Genomic DNA, 18,080 nt, shown 5'->3' with positions numbered 1-18,080 from the left:
TTTTGTGTTTTGTTGTGCTTTATTAAATATTTAAAGGTTACAAGATGTACATTGGTTAATACAATGAGAGTTTAAAGGTTATGGATTGTTCTATTTATATACAGTATTTGAAGAACTTATGGAAGGGCTGACCTCGAACTGAATGTCTCGGACGTTACCACTGTCTCTTAGTCTTGTAATGCATCAGATACTGTGTCCCTCTACTGCTCTCCTCGCACTGTATCACTAACTTACACCTATGTTCTAGCCAAACCCGCTTGTTCAAATTAAAAATTGTTTCGGGAACGTCATGATGTGTATTAGTTTAGTTCATTTATTATGCACCTCATACCCATCTTGTGGGCGGTAGTGGAAAAGGTTACAGAGGCACAGACTGGGCTCGGGGATATGGATTGTGGTGTTCAGTCCTTGAGCCCATTATGTGCCTCTGTAACCCTTTCCACTACCGCCCACAAGATGGGTATGGGGTGCATAATATATAAACTAAACTAACCAATACACATCATGAAGTTCCCGATTTTTTTTTTAATTCTAACAAGCGGTTTTAACTACAACATAGGTGTAAGTTAGTAATATAGGGCGTGAAGAGCAGTGGAGGGACACTATCTGATCTTTGAAAGTATGCCGTTTTGAATACTTTTTTGGCTATGCGTTGTAAGTACGAATATACAGTACAACCCAGCACCGAACTTAAGAGTTTAAGAAAAGAATAAATATAAATATAATTAAGTTATTGTGAGTTCAAGGTAAAACAAAATACCATTCGCAAACAAGGAGAAAATATTCCAAGATACTTACAAAACAATTTCGACGTTGTCGAGGGCCCAGTGGTCGGTGGCCGGGCCGTCGTGATCAGGCTGCCACCATCGCAGCTGCACCCCGTACCGGCGAGCCTCCCCTGGCAGCGTGTACGCCACACGACGGGCCTAGTGATTGATTGATTGATGAAGATTAAGCCACCCAAAAGGTGGCACGGGCATGAATAGCCCGTAAGTGGTGGCCCTTGTGAGCCATTACCAGTATCAATAGATGATACTGAAGATCTGTGGAGGTGCGATTGCACCCTGCATGACGGGAGATGTCTTCCGTGACGAGCCTACTCCAAGTGCGGTATTATTATATGCTTAGTGGTGCCTTCTCTCCATGCCCTGTGGCTGGGGGGATTGGTGCCCTGAAGCTACATAAACACCCTATACCCCCCCGAAGTGGCAAGGGAAGTTAAGGGACAACAATACTACCAACATTTCTCAATACTGAAAAGCATTTGCCCTGTCTTCTGACCTTTTGTGTAGTTGGTGTACCTGATTTACCTGAGGGCCACTAGCCCTAGTGGCCTCGACGAGGACAGGAAGCCGACGGCTTGTCGAAGGTCCCCCCCCCCCCATTTGCCTTGATCTCTTCCAGGTATATTTTGAAATTCAGAACAATTTTGGCAGTTACGGCTTCGGCGGGTACGCCATTCCATGGGTTAATAATCTTGTGAGTGAAAAAGCATCTCCTATTCTCAGTCCTACATTGTGGCTTGTTGAACTTCAAACCGTTAATCCTTGTTTGTGTTACATCTGATCTGAAAAAATATCCGGATTAACATTCTTTGATGTACTCTTTGTAGGGCCTCGGTATCTTTTTCGCTTCAACTTTACCACAAATCTGTGTCATCTGCCAATCTGATGATGTAGTTTGTAATATTCTCATCCGTGTTACTGATGCACCTGACAAAAAGGGCTGGCCCCAAGATGGCACCTAATACTCCTCACCACATTTTAAGAATTAAGATTCACTTCCATTTCCATTTAAATCTATTTTACAGTTTGTTCCACGTGCTTGCAATTTCTTCGCCAGCCTCATTTGGTACTATATGAAACTTCTATTGGAAGTCCTTAATAGCTGGTTACCATTTCCAAAAATTGTGAGGAGGTTCGTAAGGCAAGATTTATTTTTAATAAACCCCATGTTGTGTTGACTTTACAACTTTGTGCACCGAACTGGTGAATGATTTTCTCCCTTTGGATTCTCTCCATGCGCTGGCAGATCAGGGAGGTTAGGCCGATTGGTCGCTAGTTTTCTGTCGAGCTCATTTTGCTTCTTTTGTTAAGGATGGAAGTGACAGTTGCACATTTCCATTCTCGTGGAGACTTTACTAGGAGTTCCAGTGGTAGACACAGTTCCTCGACCAGTTCCTTTACGATTTTGGATTGAATTCCATCCACACCTTTAATTTGTCGAGGCTCTTCCAGATTGTTTATTTCATTGTTTCATCTTCCGGGTATCATTCAGCTCATTCTCATCCCTTGCTTCAAACATTTGTGTGGGGTATTTGGATGCTATCTAATCTTCCTAGTATGAACACTGAGGTACAGTATTCATTCAAAGATTTGGCTGTCATTTTATCCTCAATTACCACCTGGTTGTTGTCTCGTCATTCAAAGGTCCGTGTATTTTGTTTGGGGTTTACTTCTTATGAGGATATCCTTAAGTACAATGATTTAACGATTATAACTATTATACACAGGCAATCACTTATCAGTTGATCAAGATGATGCTTTGATTTTTTTATTGCCCTGATCCCTAGAGGGTCAAAATTTGTCTCCTCACAGAGCAGGGCACTAAGTATTTAAGAGTCAGTCTGTTCATGGGCCTGGAGCCACACCCCTACCGACTGAGACAGTGGGTACATATTTCCCAGGTTTGGTTTGCAAGAATGTAACTTGCTTAGCTAAATGAATTGTGTGGTTCAGTCCCTGAGCCCCTTATGTGTCTCTGTAACCCTTTTCCCTACCGCCCACAAGATGGGTATGGGGTACATAATAAATGAACTAAACTAACATGGTTTACGAACCAATTTGGTTTTACAAGCCGGTGCGCGGGGACACGGTAAATCTTGGGAAACTGTCTTTTGCCAACACTTCTCAGCAGCGCGGACCCTTGCTAAAAGAATGACCGAGAAAATGGGATGACTGTGATTGCAATCAGATTTTTTTTTTATTCGTGACTAATGCCCCTATACACTGGAAACATTAATTGGGTTGGGTTAGATCAGGTTGTGCATCACTTCTTATACAAGGCACACGTAAACCCCAAAATCTACCGTGTTGTAGATTTTAGTTAGCATTTCAATAACTGAACAAAAAGCAGACATAACTAAAATAACATCTCTGAAAATAAAAATTAAAATGTTTATAAAATTAATAATATTTGCATTGTCAAGCAATTTGAACGAAGGACATTAGAGTTGGGTAACCTTTCTGAAGTCGAGAGGGTCGTGGACGTTGATAGTGGTCCACGTTATGCCATTGTCGTTAGTGTACTGCAGGATAACGCCCTTATCCAACGCTCTCTGTGGGTCGCTCAGGTCCACGAAACAAGAGGGCGTGTGATCGTGGCTCCCAATTCTAAGCACGAAGATCAACTTGCTGCAAGAGTGTTTTCTCAGTTAGCCTCACTATGCATCATAATAAATCCTGAAAGTGAGTCAGTATTAATGACATTCAGTGAAATTAAACACTGCTGAAGAAAGTAAGGGTATTTTGGGACAATTTTTACTCTTCTATATGTTGCAGGGGAAATGTAAATGCCAATAACATATGAATTTAGATACTCCCACTTTCCCCCTGGTACAGTGAGAGTTGGAGTAAAGGTAACCCCCTGGTACAGTGAGAGTTGGCATAAAGCCAACCCCGTCCCTGGTTTTAAATTCTCGTATTCTTAAATAAAACAGTTAACTGTAATGACGGAACTTCATCACGTTCCTCAGTCACTCTCATTAACATTTTTCGTTTCAACGAACACCAGGAAAGTGTGACAAGGAAACATTTTTTCTTCTTCTGCGTGATTTTGAATCATTTTCGAGTGAAGGGCGTGCACACTAAGTGCTCACCTTGCAGAGCGGGTGTCCAACTCCTTGGTGACAGCTTGGCGAGTCCCACAGCCTGAGAAGTAGAGGTGTTTACCGTGGCTGTACGGTGCCAGGGAGCTGCAGCCGAGACCTACCCCACCTCCCGTCACCAGCGCCCAGTTGGCCAGCACTCCGCCTTCGAATCCATCCACCAAGCTGGTTGGCAGGGGCGTGATGCGGGATGGTACAGGCTCACATGATTCTCCTGTAGGTGAGGACATTGGCACTTAGCCCAAGTCATATTGCTCTATTATCACTAATTAAAATTAAAACTCTGCAAAATTCTGCTGAGGGTATGGGGGCAAGTCTTGTGAAGGTATACAGGCTCACAGGAACCTATACTGAGAGTACGACATGTATAGTTGAGAGTACTGCCCAATCTACTTCTAAGTATTTAAGAGTCAATATATTCCTGAGCATGGAGCCACACCCCTACTAGTGAGGATTCTTTCTAGCTGACACTACGCTACTAAATATTTGGTGCAAGTACAGTCAAAGCTATTATTCAAACAGAGTCTCTCGGCAGAGATAGGGATTCATAAGACTGTATTCATAAGATAGCCGAAAGTACAAGGTGGTGCCAGTAACGTGGGACAGAATACTATGGCTCTACGAAGTTAGGGAATGGTACTCAACCAACTGACATAAGGAGTGAGGGTCAAGTGGAAGACATCAATTTGATGTCAAAAATAAAATTAAATAACGAGGTGAAAAAAAGAGAGCCACGACGGGCGTGGAGCAGTACATAACATACTATGATATGATACTACATATGATACTAGATATGATACTACATATGATACTATATATCTGCCTGAAACGCTATGCGTGCTAGTGGCTTTACAAGAATGTAAAACTTCAAATCTCTGTACTTTAATAAACCCAATGTACCTTCTTGTACATAAATAAATAAATAAATAAATAAATAAATAAATAAATAAATAAATAAATAAATAAATAAATAAATAAATAAATACGGTCCACTTGGTTAAACAGCGCTGATTTAATCAGTAACTGGTGACCTTGCGGACATGATTTTTTTTTTTACGATGACCTTGAGATAAGGCCAATTACGAGGCTTGTTCCCGACAGTTGTATACCAGTTTACGACAATTACTGATGACCACATCCAGGCAATTTGATAATATTCACAAATTAACAAGAGTTAGGAAACCCATGGCCGAAGCAGCCAAGGTATTGTTATAAATGTTGATACAGTTAATAATTTACTCCTGTAAGATTACCACTATTGAATTGATTTAAAAATTAAGGAATAATATCGTAAAGGATTTTTAATATTACATGCAAATATGTTTATCTGAATGAAGTAGTCAGTATAATCTTTTAAAACCAATCAAAAACCCAAATTACCGAAGCTGGAGCACCTCAAAATCAAAATCAAAATGATTATTTAGGTAAGGTACATACATAAAAGAGATTTTACAAAGAGTGATGGATTTATAGTTAGGGCTAGTACATACAATGCCTAAAGCCACTATTACGCAAAGCGTTTCGGGCATCTCACAAAATTCCTAACTTGTAGAAGTAGTAGTAGTAGTAGTAGTAGTAGTAGTAGTAGTAGTAGTAGTAGTAGTAGTAGTAGTAGAAGTAGTATCTGAATGAAGTAGTCAGTATAATCTTTTAAAACCAAACAAAAACCTAAATTCCAGAAGCTGGAGCACCTCACAAAATTCCTAACTTGAAGAAGAGCAGTAGCAATAGCAGTAGTAGTAGTAGTGGTAGTAGTAGTAAAAGGAGAAGGATGAGGAGGAGGAGTAAGCAAGAGAACTGACCAGAGTAGCCCGGGTCGCAGGTGCAGGTAGCGTGGAGACAGTCGCCACGGCCGTGACAGTGACTGGGACACGGGTAGCCCACGTACACGTCGTCCAGGGACCAGGGCGTCACCTTGCTCCCGGGGCCCCGTACCTCCTGCACCCAACGCAGCTGCGTCGTGCTGCCAACCACAAACACTTTATAATTACATCTTAAATATGTTAAAATATCAGTTTAATGTCTCTGAAATCTTCGAAACTTCCAATAGGGCTGAGGAAGGGTTTCATAATGTGTGTTCTGAATGGTACCGTAAAGTTCTTAAACTACAGTAATTATTTATGATTTCAGAATTGAGTCAGAGTGATTCATTTTCACCCGGTGCATAATTACACACTTACAAGCCTATAAATGTAGTACCCATTAGCCTTCCACCCTGAGGATGAAGACTAATGGGTAGTGTAAACTTTCCAAATGCAAATCAAGGGGTCCCAAATTGTGGAATGACCTCCCAAATGCTGTACGTCTCCCAACCTGTTTAGGAAAGACCAACTAAGAAATATCTATTTAACTTCATATAACAAATTTCACTTGCATTTAGGGTTCCGGTAGTACAGTCGGGTTTGTTCTTGACTCACAACCGAGAATCCCGGGTTCTAATCCCGGGCGGGACAGAAATGGTTGAGGGCATTTCCTACCTGCCTGTTCACCTAGCAATAAGTGGGTACTCAGGGTTTAGTCAGCTTGTTGAGTAGTTGCATCCTAGGGGTTGTGGGGGGGGGCAGTAATTATTTGATCTGGTGGGGGGGGGGAGACCATGATATAAGCCTAACGTGTATATATAAAAAGGGTGCTTCGCCCCCTCCTACAAAATCATTATAATTTGTTTATATTTTGATTATTTACAGTAACTTGTTAACATATGCTTTGTTAACCTATGCAAAATTTTGTTTAGAAATATATATTCTGGCATATCAAGCCATATTTGGAATAATGTGTATTATCAAAATGTTTTTCATTACGAGAAGAATGTTATGAAGACCCCCTTACCTTCCCCAGGTCTTCTCTGGGAGTGGAATGGTGATCCTCTTCCAGTGTGAGTGTGTATCTGAGTGGAAGATTGACTGGGGATGGAAGGTGTACGGGAGACAGTCAGGGTCCGGGGAGGAGCCTGGGAGGCAGGAGTCGTGCACCAGCTCCCAACCAGTCACGCCGCCGTCACGGCTGTACTCTAGACGCACTCCAGGGGTCTCTCCGCACTCTCCAGGGCTGTCGCCGCACCCCACCGACACCTGCACTCACACACACACACATGGTTACCTTCATATAGCACGCGGCAACAACCGATAGGGATCACACATGCAATCCGCCACATTACATTGATGACATATGGAATGCAACATAGGCTTATATTGACATATGGAATGAGCTATGTAGTTATTTTTACAGCATATGGAATGCTACAACACCTAGCACTATTGTACTCCTAGCACCTGGAGTGCAACAACGAGAACCACCATAAGAATATAGGAAACTGAAGGAGGCCTCTTGGCCCATACGAGCAGCTGCTATTTCTATTCACAAAGAACTTTGTCTTCCGCTGACATTGCTATTCAGACAATTCGCTAGACCAAGAGAAAGTTCCCCTAGATTGACAATATGCAAATGTCACTTCCCCACCCCCACCATCTTTAAGACAGGCAGAAAAGCATCAGCAGAAATTGTTAATCAAGCCAACCTCGCATATCAGTTAGATCATGGCGAGAACCCTAAGGGAGGGAATCACTCACACTCTCACAGTGCACAATGTTGTAAAATCAACACAGGAATTTATTAAAATCAGCATCAAATTCGCGCCCCTCTTCGATGCTCTACTTTCCTCACTAATCAAATATACAAAACAATGGCTCACCAAGCTTGTCTTTATATTTTTGTAAGGACCTTGACAAATACTTCGTCAATGCAATACATAAGAAAATGATACTATGCAATATGAAATGATAGAAATGCAATACAAACTGCCCGCTTACCTTAAACTGCAGTATGTGGGTATCGTGGATTATAAGTTCCTGGGTGGTGATGGCGCGGTGGCCGGGAGAGTCGGCTCCCCACACCAGGGACCCATTGGTGCCGCTCGAGCAGTAGTCCACCAGACTCCTGCTGTGGGGCGCGAAGAGCCACTCCGACACCTGCACGCATAACATGTTGGCTTCAATGTTCACGTTACATGTTGAGAGAAAAACGTTGGTCCATAGCTTTCCATTTTACTTGAGGCTCTCTCCAGGGGACACGCAAATGAAAGCTTCTGAGCTATGTTCACAAATCTACTCTTTAAGAGATTTGATGTGAATAGATAATTTAATAGTGTTATAATGAACTTATTTTAGTAATTTATGACTGAATAAGACTGCTTCTAATTGCTATTATGGCAGCACAGGTATATGGTGTGTAGAACATATAGTAGCTACTAGTTGCTCTTATGCAGATACGTAGTGTGTGTGTGTGTGTAGTTTTTTAGTAAACGTGAAGACAATGTATTTATTATTTTATCTTATGCACATACAAGGTGTACATATCTTGTGGACAACTGTGACAAGAGTTAGAACAAGCTAGTGAAATAAATAATGGGATTAATATTCTACACGAGTCAAGTGCTGCATTTACCTCCTTGGAGAGGCACACTAAACTCAGCAGTGTTGGACGCTTATCTCCACGAGAGTGTGCCAGGAATAGAGGTGATAGAGGTGCAGTGTGCCTCTGCACTTCTATGACTCAAAATATTTATCATTAAAATATACATTAATTAAATACTTTCAACAGCAAATGAAACATGTAAAGCAGGATACTGACGGTGGGTTCTCCCTCGAACTGGTCGAGGAGTTCGGCGGCGCTGATCTCGGAGCCACCAATATAGAGGTCGTCCAAAGACCAGGCTGGTGGAGGCGAGGCTAGACGAGGCTGCCAGAACCTGCAGGCAACATATTTGTACATAGATCAATGGTGACATATATGACAGGCTTAAGGTAGAATTTGTTGTAAAATAACATTATTCGGCTTACCATGAGGCATGACTTGTCGCAGTGCAAAGCAGGAGTTTCTACACGGATATGCATAAAGTGGACAGCATGTGAAATGAAGGGCAGTAACAGAGACGCAAAATGAAGGTGACTGGTAGAACGCAGGAGAAATACCAAAGCCTGTAGATCCAAAGACTGGATAAACTTAGTGTAGTAAAGCAAAGTTAACGCCAAGCTAAGATAATAAGAGACTGGATACAGCTGCGATACTTAAAGTAATGATATGAAAAAGATAGTTAAGGCAAGACTACATGGCAATGACCTGGGTGCAACGCACACTATACGGGAGTCATTAAGACCCGCAACGACTACCTGCTGCCGAGGCGTCTCTTGAGTCTGGGGTTCGCCTTCAGCAGATACCACACTTATTGGGGATGCCGGGAACTTACCTGAAGGTAGTGGCGGGGCTCCTGGCGTGTGCCGGTATTAGGATGTATTCCTTGTTGGGCGTCGTGTACAGCTGGTGGTCTAATTCCCTCAGCAGGTGCCAACGGATACCTGCAGATACACACACACAAGAATCACTACCTATGACAGTACCTGCTGGACGTCCCCTGTTAGTGTTATGTGTGTTGAACAGTTACTGCATGAAATTTGGTGGTAGAATTTAGGCCCAAGGCTAAAAAATGGATTTACATCGTTCATGGCTTTGATCTGTCATGATCTTGGTCACTGGCTTCGACACACACACACACAGATAGCATGAGAGAGAGAGAGAGGGGGGGAGGGGGAGGGGTAGGACGATGGAGGAGGGAGGGAAGGATGATGGAGGAGAGATGAGGAAAGAGGGAGGTAAAGGGGGAGGAGAGGAGAGGAGAGGAGAGGAGAGGAGAGGAGAGGAGAGGAGAGGAGAGGAGAGGAGAGGGAGGAGAAAGGAGGTGAGAGAGATGGGGAGGGGGGGAGAGGGAAAGGAAGCTAGGAAACAGGAAGAGGGTTGGAGACGAGAGAGACCCGGGCACAGCCGCGGGAACCGCATCTATTATATTAATAATTAAAAACCCTAGTGCTCGCACCTCCATCAATGGAGTACTGAAGGAAGACGTTATGGTGCCTGTGAGAGGCGCTCCTGCAGATGCCGCTGCCGTGGCCGCTGCCGATTTGGGTGGTGAAGTGGACAAATTTACCGCTGCGGGTGTCGACTGGTCGCGTGAGGAGCAAGCGGGTGTTGGGGCCCTGGAAGGTGGCGGTCGGTGGCTCCTCCAGCCCTCCGCACCCCTCCGACAGCAGTCCTCCCTGCACCTGCACGAAGTGCGGCCGGAACACCCCTCCAGAGAACTGGTCCCGGATGAATGCCTGCATCACACAGTCAGGATGAGTATGGGGTGCACAGACGGAAGCAGGAATTTGATATTTATCTTTCGGCAACAATCGATCATCAACCACACAGTCACATATGTAATAATAATAATAATAATAATAATAATAATAATAATAATAATAATAATAATAATAATATTATTATTATTATTATTATTATTATTATTATTATTATTATAATACCATTAAAAATATTAACGATTCTCATCAAGATCTACAACTCTTGTAGTTCTATATTAAAAAAAAAAATAAAAAAAATGTAGAGAGAACTATCAGTAATATATCAACTCGTCCTCCTGTTTAGATAGTACCTATTGTACCTATTGTGACGATCGTCAATAATCACGAATTTTCACGTCATTAGTTTTTAGAAAGTAGTATAGTGACTAGTAAGGAATTCTTAAAAAAATGAAGCTAAATAAAAACTTAAATATTCCTAGGCCTAATATAGCACACATATGTACTATATTAGGCCTCAGATATCGTATAATAGGCCTAGGAAGATTAGGTTAGTTTAGTTTAGTCTTTTGCAACAAGAAAAAAATACTTTTCCGGTTTGTCCAACTCAATAGTGCCGATTTCTACTTTCTTAATTTCGTTGTAAGTCGGTATATATACTATGGTCCTCATCGTTACTATAAATACTACCAACACAGCAGGATGGGGCTGATATATTCAATAAATATCCAAATATTTCAACCAAAATGAGATATTACCCAAAATCTTATCCAAGCATCGCAAGTTTTTCCCATGAAGCAGTGCAGTCCCGGTCTAGCGTGACGCTAACATGGCTTGGAGAGAAGTGCATCAGGGAAGGAAGGGGCTTGGAACTCTTTATGTGGCCATTGGAGTGCCTGGAGTGTAACGGTGCCTCTGTTACACACACAGAGACAAACATACTGATACAGACCGACACTTACCACATTCTCGACAGTGACGTGTTGGCAGTATGGTCCAGCATAGCCGTAGTCACAGCGACACACACCGTCGATGCAGGAGCCGCGGCCCAGACAGTGGTGGGGGCACGCTTTTCCGATATACACGTCCCTCAGTGACCACTGGTGGCGACCCGACACATCCGAGGAGGGATCCTGCACCCACCGGAATCTTACGTATCTGTGGATGACAAGTCTCCAGTGACTAGCTATATACAGGTGATGACGGGTCGTGCACTGACTCAAAGCCACTTTGTGAGATACTGTACTCAAAGGAGCTTGACGTAACGTTACATCTATAATTCCTTTATTATATTCTATGATACAACTATTTTATTATTGTGAACCCAAGGCCGGGGAGGTGATCACATTTTTTGGTTGTCAAGGTACAGCTGAATCCATCTTGTCATCACAAGTCTACGTCTTGTTTAATATCTAAGAAAATGGCTACTCACTTGGCTGGGCCAATATGGTTGAGTGGGTAGACATATCTGTTCCACTTGAGCGGGGCGTAAAAGATGGAGGCGTCCGCGATGTCTGCACAGCTGCTGTTCCCCGGCAGACACATGTCTCGCACCAGCCGCCAGGTGTGGCCGAAGTCCAGCGAGTACTCCAGCCTGTAGCAGCCGCCCACGCAAGAGAACACACCGTTCGTGAATTAATCAATTTGAGTCCCCCCCCCCCCTTAGTAAGACACTGAAGCCCTTAGGTCCTTTACTGTCTTTAATTGTTCAATTCAACAAAGTTATAAGGAATGTCACCACTAATAAAATGTATAAACAGTTATCACATTATCGATATACAGAACAATATGTATATTGGCAAAAAATGCCTTATTTGTGGATGAATTCATACTTGATCCACTGTAGATTACCGACTCTTGGCTTCTAAGATATACTTCATTCAAAAGACAGTTATTAATTAATGTTATATGGCTGTAGAATGTAAAGAAGTGAAGCACAATAAATATGGGATGGAAAAAGACAATTCAGAGCAAGCATGAGAGACCGCAGAATAGCTCAGTATGGTAAGCAGGAGGTTCACCTGACGGGTTGAGCAGTGTTGTCCCAGGTGGCGCCACAGCCCAGGGCCAGCAGGAAGCTGACACTGTGGTTCCTGCTCACCTGCCGAACACACACACACTTGTCTTAGTACCCATACTTATCAATACATCGTCATTATTTACACAAACATTATGTAGATAACAAGACTTGGTAGAACACACATTTGAAATAATACAAAATCCCAATTTGGTATGTTTATTAATAATATATCCCCCTATGTTGTTAAGCATTCCCAGGGACGGATATTATAATAGTGTTACTGTGGCATGTGCTTGTGCACTCGAGAGGGCGTGCATGCGTCCTTGTGAGTGTAATTATCTAAGTGTAGTTACAGGATGAGAGCTACACTCGTGGTGTCCCGTCTTCCCAGCACTCTTTGTTATATGACGCTTTGAAACTACTGACGGTGTTGACCTCCACTACTTTCTCACTTAACTTGTTCCAACTGTCTGTTTGCAAAATACAACTTCTAAAATCTGTTTGTTGTGTGTGCGTGTGCGCGCGTCCTTGTGTGTACATACTGTATTATACTGAAGTGTGAGACCCACCTGGAGGTCAGTGGTCTGAAGGATGGCAGGTTCAGAGGGTGTGGACATCATGACATGCATGGCCAGGGGGTGGTCGCAGTAGGTGTCTGAAATACGAGGCCTCAAATTAACATCCAAAGTGTATAGCGAGAGACAGCTGCCAAGCACTCAGTCTTAGGAGTAAGGAACGCTTGTAATGGAAAAACCAGCATCAGGGAAAAGAAACAATTAATATTAAGGAAAAAGACTTGTGAAGAAGAAAATAAAAGCCTGTGCTACTTGAGATTTTTCGTGAATAGTACAAAAATATTAAACATGAAACTGAATATCATGGCTACATTTATTTTATTGCTTATATAAATGGTTCAGTATTTACATGTGCTTTTATAATAGTGAGAAATAATATAAATTAAAGTAGTATTACATTCCCATATTTTGAGACTGCCCAGGGAATACGTGTGTAAATGGACCTGCAGGGACTGACTGACTGACCCGTGCGCGTGTTGTATCGCCGGAGCCAAAGTGGGGGCACCAGGTGGTGTGGGTGGGTGTAGGTGAGGTTATCTGGGGGCGTCACACTCCCGCCCACCACCACCCCATCCACCGCCCAGTCGTAGCGGTTCCGTTCTCCTCCGTCGGGCTGCCACCACCGCACCCGCCCGCCCATACACCTCAGGTCCTGCGGCAGTTCCACCCACACGTATCTGGAGGAGGAATACACAATGACGCAATAATACAGAGACTTCACAGATAGCAGACTATCTAATGGGTTTGTGGTGATTTCCTCTCTACCTGCACTTGTCTAACTTCGGTATGATAACTGCAAGTGAGCATTCGGTATATTCTCGAAGGTGTTGTGTACACACTCGAGAATATACTGAATGCTTCCTGCGACGGCGCTGGTACCAATCGTATTGGCGTTTGCCTTTCCATTGAAGACTCGGCGCCGTGGCGAAGGGGGGACCTGCTGCATGGGTAACAGCTTCTCCCCTTGATTTGATTGTTGCCGCCGAAGGCGGCTAGTTTATTGTGCACCCCTTACTCAGCCTGTGAGCGGTAGCGCAAAAGCATTACAGAGAGCACAAAAGGTCTTCTCCCCTTGTATCACCCTACCCTGGCTTTGCGCCCTGGAGAGGCCACTCCAGACCGACAATCAGAGTGCAACTCCATAGTCTCCTGAGACTGATGACTGCCTACTACTACTGTGTACATGTTTACTACATTAACTGATAATTTATCCCAGTACACCGTAATCTCAATAATATTTAAATATTTATCTATGCAAGGTTCAAAGCTTACAACACTTAATTACTTTCCATTACCTCTGGCTATGGTGTCAACGTGAGCTTAAAAAAAAAACGCCTGTGATCTGTAGACTATTATAAAATTTCTTAAACTTATTGAAAATTTGAATTATCTCTCCTAGGCAAAATGTTTTCTTAAAGAAAACAGATTTTTTGTTAAGTCTTCTATCATAATGTTGCTCCTCGAACCTGCCTTAAGCTTATGTCTCATCGTCTTCGATTTTTCTCAAGTCTTTCTTCCTCTTTCAAAAATTAATTTGTGTTATTTTCAATAATTTAGGCAACCATAATCACAGAGCGCACTCTAGGTACGTCTAATGACGGTATTCAGTGAAGCAAGAGCTTCTGAATATGTTTTCTAACATACTACAAGTTACTAGCAATACTACCCAACGGCTTGGCTTTCGGTCTTGCAGTTACTGTTTGATATCGTCATTCATTATAATTCCGCATTGCCTGTCCTCATTTATCTGCTTTAATGTTTAATAGAGCTAAGGTTTACATACTATATAATGTTACGGTAACTTCGCTCGCTTACTGGAATCTTTAAAAAATTAAGCATTACTTTGTCTTTCCATGGCACTGCTTAATTGGGTATTCCAACCCTAAATAAAAGTTCTTCAACAATAGCACTGTTTTAATATATCTTCCGTTCATTGTTTAACTGCATCATCAGCTTCTGGCAAAGCGTCTTAAAGGATTCACAGGTAAACTATCATTACTCTTCCACAAACATACACAACCACTCACACACACTCATCCGGACACAAATACACATATGGAATGTACAAGACAATCTAAATGCAACGAACTTTTTCTGAAATAAACACACAAAAATTCACCACGACTCACTGTGGTCGATGATAAATGAGGAGGAGCTTCCTGAGGGTGGTCCAGGAGATGCCGGCATCACAGGATGCCTGCAGGAGGACGGTGTGATCGCCACCCGCCTCCCGTCCGCTTACCGGGTCCAGACAACCTGTCCGAAGGTCGAACTGCACAAATAGGGCCTCCTGCAAGTCCAGATTCTTTGTCTCCAGGTACCTACTGCAGCCCTAAAGAGAAATTTCCAAGTTTTCACCAACGGTATTGTAGCGTTCCAACTATTTAGATTTTACACATTTGATATTCTTCGCATGATTACATGTAATACTAGAAATATCTTCAGAAGACTAGTATGATTCAGAGGGATCTACAGGGATACCCACCAGCCCTGCTGAAATTAAAACTTACGTGCAACTTTAACCCCGAAAGGCCTATATTCTTTCCACGTCAATATAACTGGTATGTATAACGCTGACATGCCTGACTGAAGGATAATCAACTTTCACTAAGCCATCCAATGACAAACGGAATACTTCTTCGTGCACAACACACCACACACACACATTCAGCGACGGATTTTTCCGTCCCTCCTCCCTTTGTTTCCCTCTCTCTACCCCTCTCTCTCTCTCTCTCTCTCTCTCTCTCTCTCTCTCTCTCTCTCTCTCTCTCTCTCTCTCTCCCTACCCCCTTCTCCCCTCCCATTCTCTCTCTACCTCTCTCCGTTATCGACGTTGATTTAACGCTATCAATGTTGATTTAATGTCGATAATGTCAAATAATTAGGTTGACAAACACTATGTGGACAACGAAACCCACATTTCCAGACTTCATGGGAGTCGCTGGTTGTCGCAAGAGGAGCCAATCTATTGACGGCATGGAGGTCGACCCCTCCCCCCCCCAGGACACTCGCCACAATCACCAAGGAAAGTTGTGCGAGGCTAACAGCAACCGTCAGGCCCTCAACCTCGAACAGATAGACAGAGACATTCTCTCTCTTAAAGATATGGGCACAATTTGGCTGTGGTCCCATGGAAAACGTCCTTTAAATCCCTTTAGTTTACCTGTGTTTTTTGTTTCCACCGGAGCCCTCTCCTTTTGTATTAGAAGGATTCTGTATTGTGTTTTGTATTTGTCGAAAGTGTTTTGTGTAAGCGGGTGTGGGTGTATTTACTATTTGTGTCCGCAGAATCGAGCTATTAGCTCTTGGACTTCTAACCAATCTATTTTCCTCTATTATATCTACTACATATATTTGTCTCTAACACACACACACACATACACACACACACATACACACACACACACACACACACACACACACACATAATGCAGTCCGTAGCAACTGTCTAACTCCCTGGTACCTATTTACTGCTAAGTTTCTTTCATCAGGATGAAAGAAACTCTACCCATCTGTTTCCGCATCAACAAGGAATCGAACCCGGGCCATTAGGACTACGACCCCCAAGTGCTATCCACTCAGCCGCTAGGCGTGTGCAAGTGCGTGCGTGTGTGTTTACAAACGAGGACTGACCCCGAGGAAGTGCAAGGCCTGGCCAGAAGCAATGGGTCCGCAGTGATCAGTCAGCTGGCCGCCCACCACCTTACTCCAGTCACTTGTCCAGTCCTCGCTGCTGAAGTCAGCTACGATGTACTTCGCAAGAGGAGTGGCCGGCTCCTCACAGTTATCACCTGTAAACATGTAGATAATGTCATCTTCACCAAAAGGATATAATAAACATACAAAATAATGAAATAAACAAACCAGACACTAACTGTAAAGTGTCCGAGGATTAAAATAGTGGCTAGGGAGGAAGTTTGTGTTACAGTGCGAGGAAGTTTGTGTTACAGTGCGAGGAAGTTTGTGTTACAGTGCGAGGAAGTTTGTGTTACAGTGCGAGGAAGTTTGTGTTACAGTGCGAGGGAGATTTTGTTTCATATTTCTCGAGAACGATTATATATTTCATAGTTCTTGCATAGCTGCAAGTGTTGAGTCCATGAAGCCTATGCTATCACTACTGAACTTCTGGAACCCTAATTATAGCCTTAAATACTTCGATCAAAACTCTTCAGCACTCATCCTAACATCAATACATTTTTTTCGAACGTTTAAACACTGTCCCGTAGATCGTGATCTTCACTCCTGTGGCCAGATTCACGAAGCAGTTACGCAAGTACTTACGAAACTGTACATCTCTCCTCAATCTTTGACGGCTTTGGTTACGTTCATTAAATAGTTTACAACCATGAAAGCTTTCCCAGTCAACTGTTGATATTGTTATAAACAGCCTCCTGGTGCTTCGGAGCTCACTAACTGTTTAATAATTGTAAACAAAGCCGCTAAAGATTGAGAAAAGATGTACAGGTTCGTAAGTGCTTGCGTAACTGCTTCGTGAATCTGGCCCCTGTAACATAATATATCACTTAATGTCGGTAAGTTTCTAAGGATTATTTTAACATTTATTCCACTTACTCCATCGTGACAAACTGGTCCTTATCATTTTTTATTATGGTTTATAATTTATTGTTATAATTAATGATAGGCTATTAATATTACCATTTTCTTGAACAAATGATTACTGCATTTGACACTTTTGTAAACCGTGTTAATTATACATTCAAAGTTTAAGTTTGATTTAAACTGCCGTATACCTCTGACTAGTCTTGCCAGAATTGTAAGATTTTATGTAAGTTGTTACGAATAATGACTTTCATTCTGGTTCCATTATACATATACTTTGACTGTTGACCAATCCACACACTAGAAAATGAAGGGACGACGACGTTTCGGTTCGTCCTGGAGCATTCACAATCGACTTGAGAATGGTCCAGGACGGACCGAAACGTCGTCGTCCCTTCATTTTCTAGTGTGTGGTCTGGTCAACATACTTCAGCCACGTTATTGTGACTCATCGCCTGCATATACTTTGACACAGACACTTGACCTCTCAATTAACACTGGAGTTCTTAAGGATGGTGTACTTGGTCCACTCCTCTTTCTCGTCTACAGTTTGCCAGTGCAGGGTACTGAACGTATGGCCCTGTATGACTAACCATCCTGTGTACAAATCCACAAGGGCCGTGACGAGGATTCGAACCTGCGTCCAGGAGCATCCCAGACACTGCTTTAATCGACTGAGCTACGACAGGGTTAAAAGAGTTGAAACCGAAGGTCTACTGAACTTACTGGATCCCGTAAGCTACGATCCCGGAGAGGCTACGGGATCCAGTAAGTTCAGTAGAACTTCGGTTTCAACTCTTTTAACCCTGTCGTAGCTCAGTCGATTAAGGCAGTGTCTGGGATGCTCCTGGACGCAGGTTCAAATCCTCGTCACGGCCCTTGTGGATTTGTTCATCTGATGCATCACG

General features: G+C 42.9%; 1 protein-coding gene across 1 annotated transcript in view; it reads right to left on the bottom strand.

The window, feature by feature from the left end:
• Window positions 1-18,080, bottom strand: part of LOC123770724 (reelin) — a 66,572-nt gene that overhangs the window by 1,616 nt on the left and 46,876 nt on the right. Inside the window, exons 49-64 of the mRNA XM_045762848.2 lie at window positions 16,246-16,403; window positions 14,742-14,944; window positions 13,078-13,289; window positions 12,607-12,692; window positions 12,039-12,118; window positions 11,450-11,611; window positions 10,980-11,175; window positions 9,756-10,035; window positions 9,132-9,240; window positions 8,516-8,633; window positions 7,696-7,854; window positions 6,716-6,957; window positions 5,689-5,849; window positions 3,878-4,100; window positions 3,242-3,413; window positions 799-926 (exon numbers count right to left, since the gene is read on the bottom strand). Coding sequence (XP_045618804.2) covers window positions 799-926; window positions 3,242-3,413; window positions 3,878-4,100; window positions 5,689-5,849; window positions 6,716-6,957; window positions 7,696-7,854; window positions 8,516-8,633; window positions 9,132-9,240; window positions 9,756-10,035; window positions 10,980-11,175; window positions 11,450-11,611; window positions 12,039-12,118; window positions 12,607-12,692; window positions 13,078-13,289; window positions 14,742-14,944; window positions 16,246-16,403 — 2,689 coding nt within the window. The remainder of the gene's footprint in view (window positions 1-798; window positions 927-3,241; window positions 3,414-3,877; window positions 4,101-5,688; window positions 5,850-6,715; window positions 6,958-7,695; window positions 7,855-8,515; window positions 8,634-9,131; window positions 9,241-9,755; window positions 10,036-10,979; window positions 11,176-11,449; window positions 11,612-12,038; window positions 12,119-12,606; window positions 12,693-13,077; window positions 13,290-14,741; window positions 14,945-16,245; window positions 16,404-18,080) is intronic.

The sequence above is a fragment of the Procambarus clarkii genome, chromosome 56 (genome assembly GCF_040958095.1).
Source record: "Procambarus clarkii isolate CNS0578487 chromosome 56, FALCON_Pclarkii_2.0, whole genome shotgun sequence".
Taxonomy (NCBI): domain Eukaryota; kingdom Metazoa; phylum Arthropoda; class Malacostraca; order Decapoda; family Cambaridae; genus Procambarus; species Procambarus clarkii.
The sequence above is the reverse complement of the archived record's forward strand: the minus strand, read 5'-3'. Positions and strand labels throughout refer to the sequence as shown.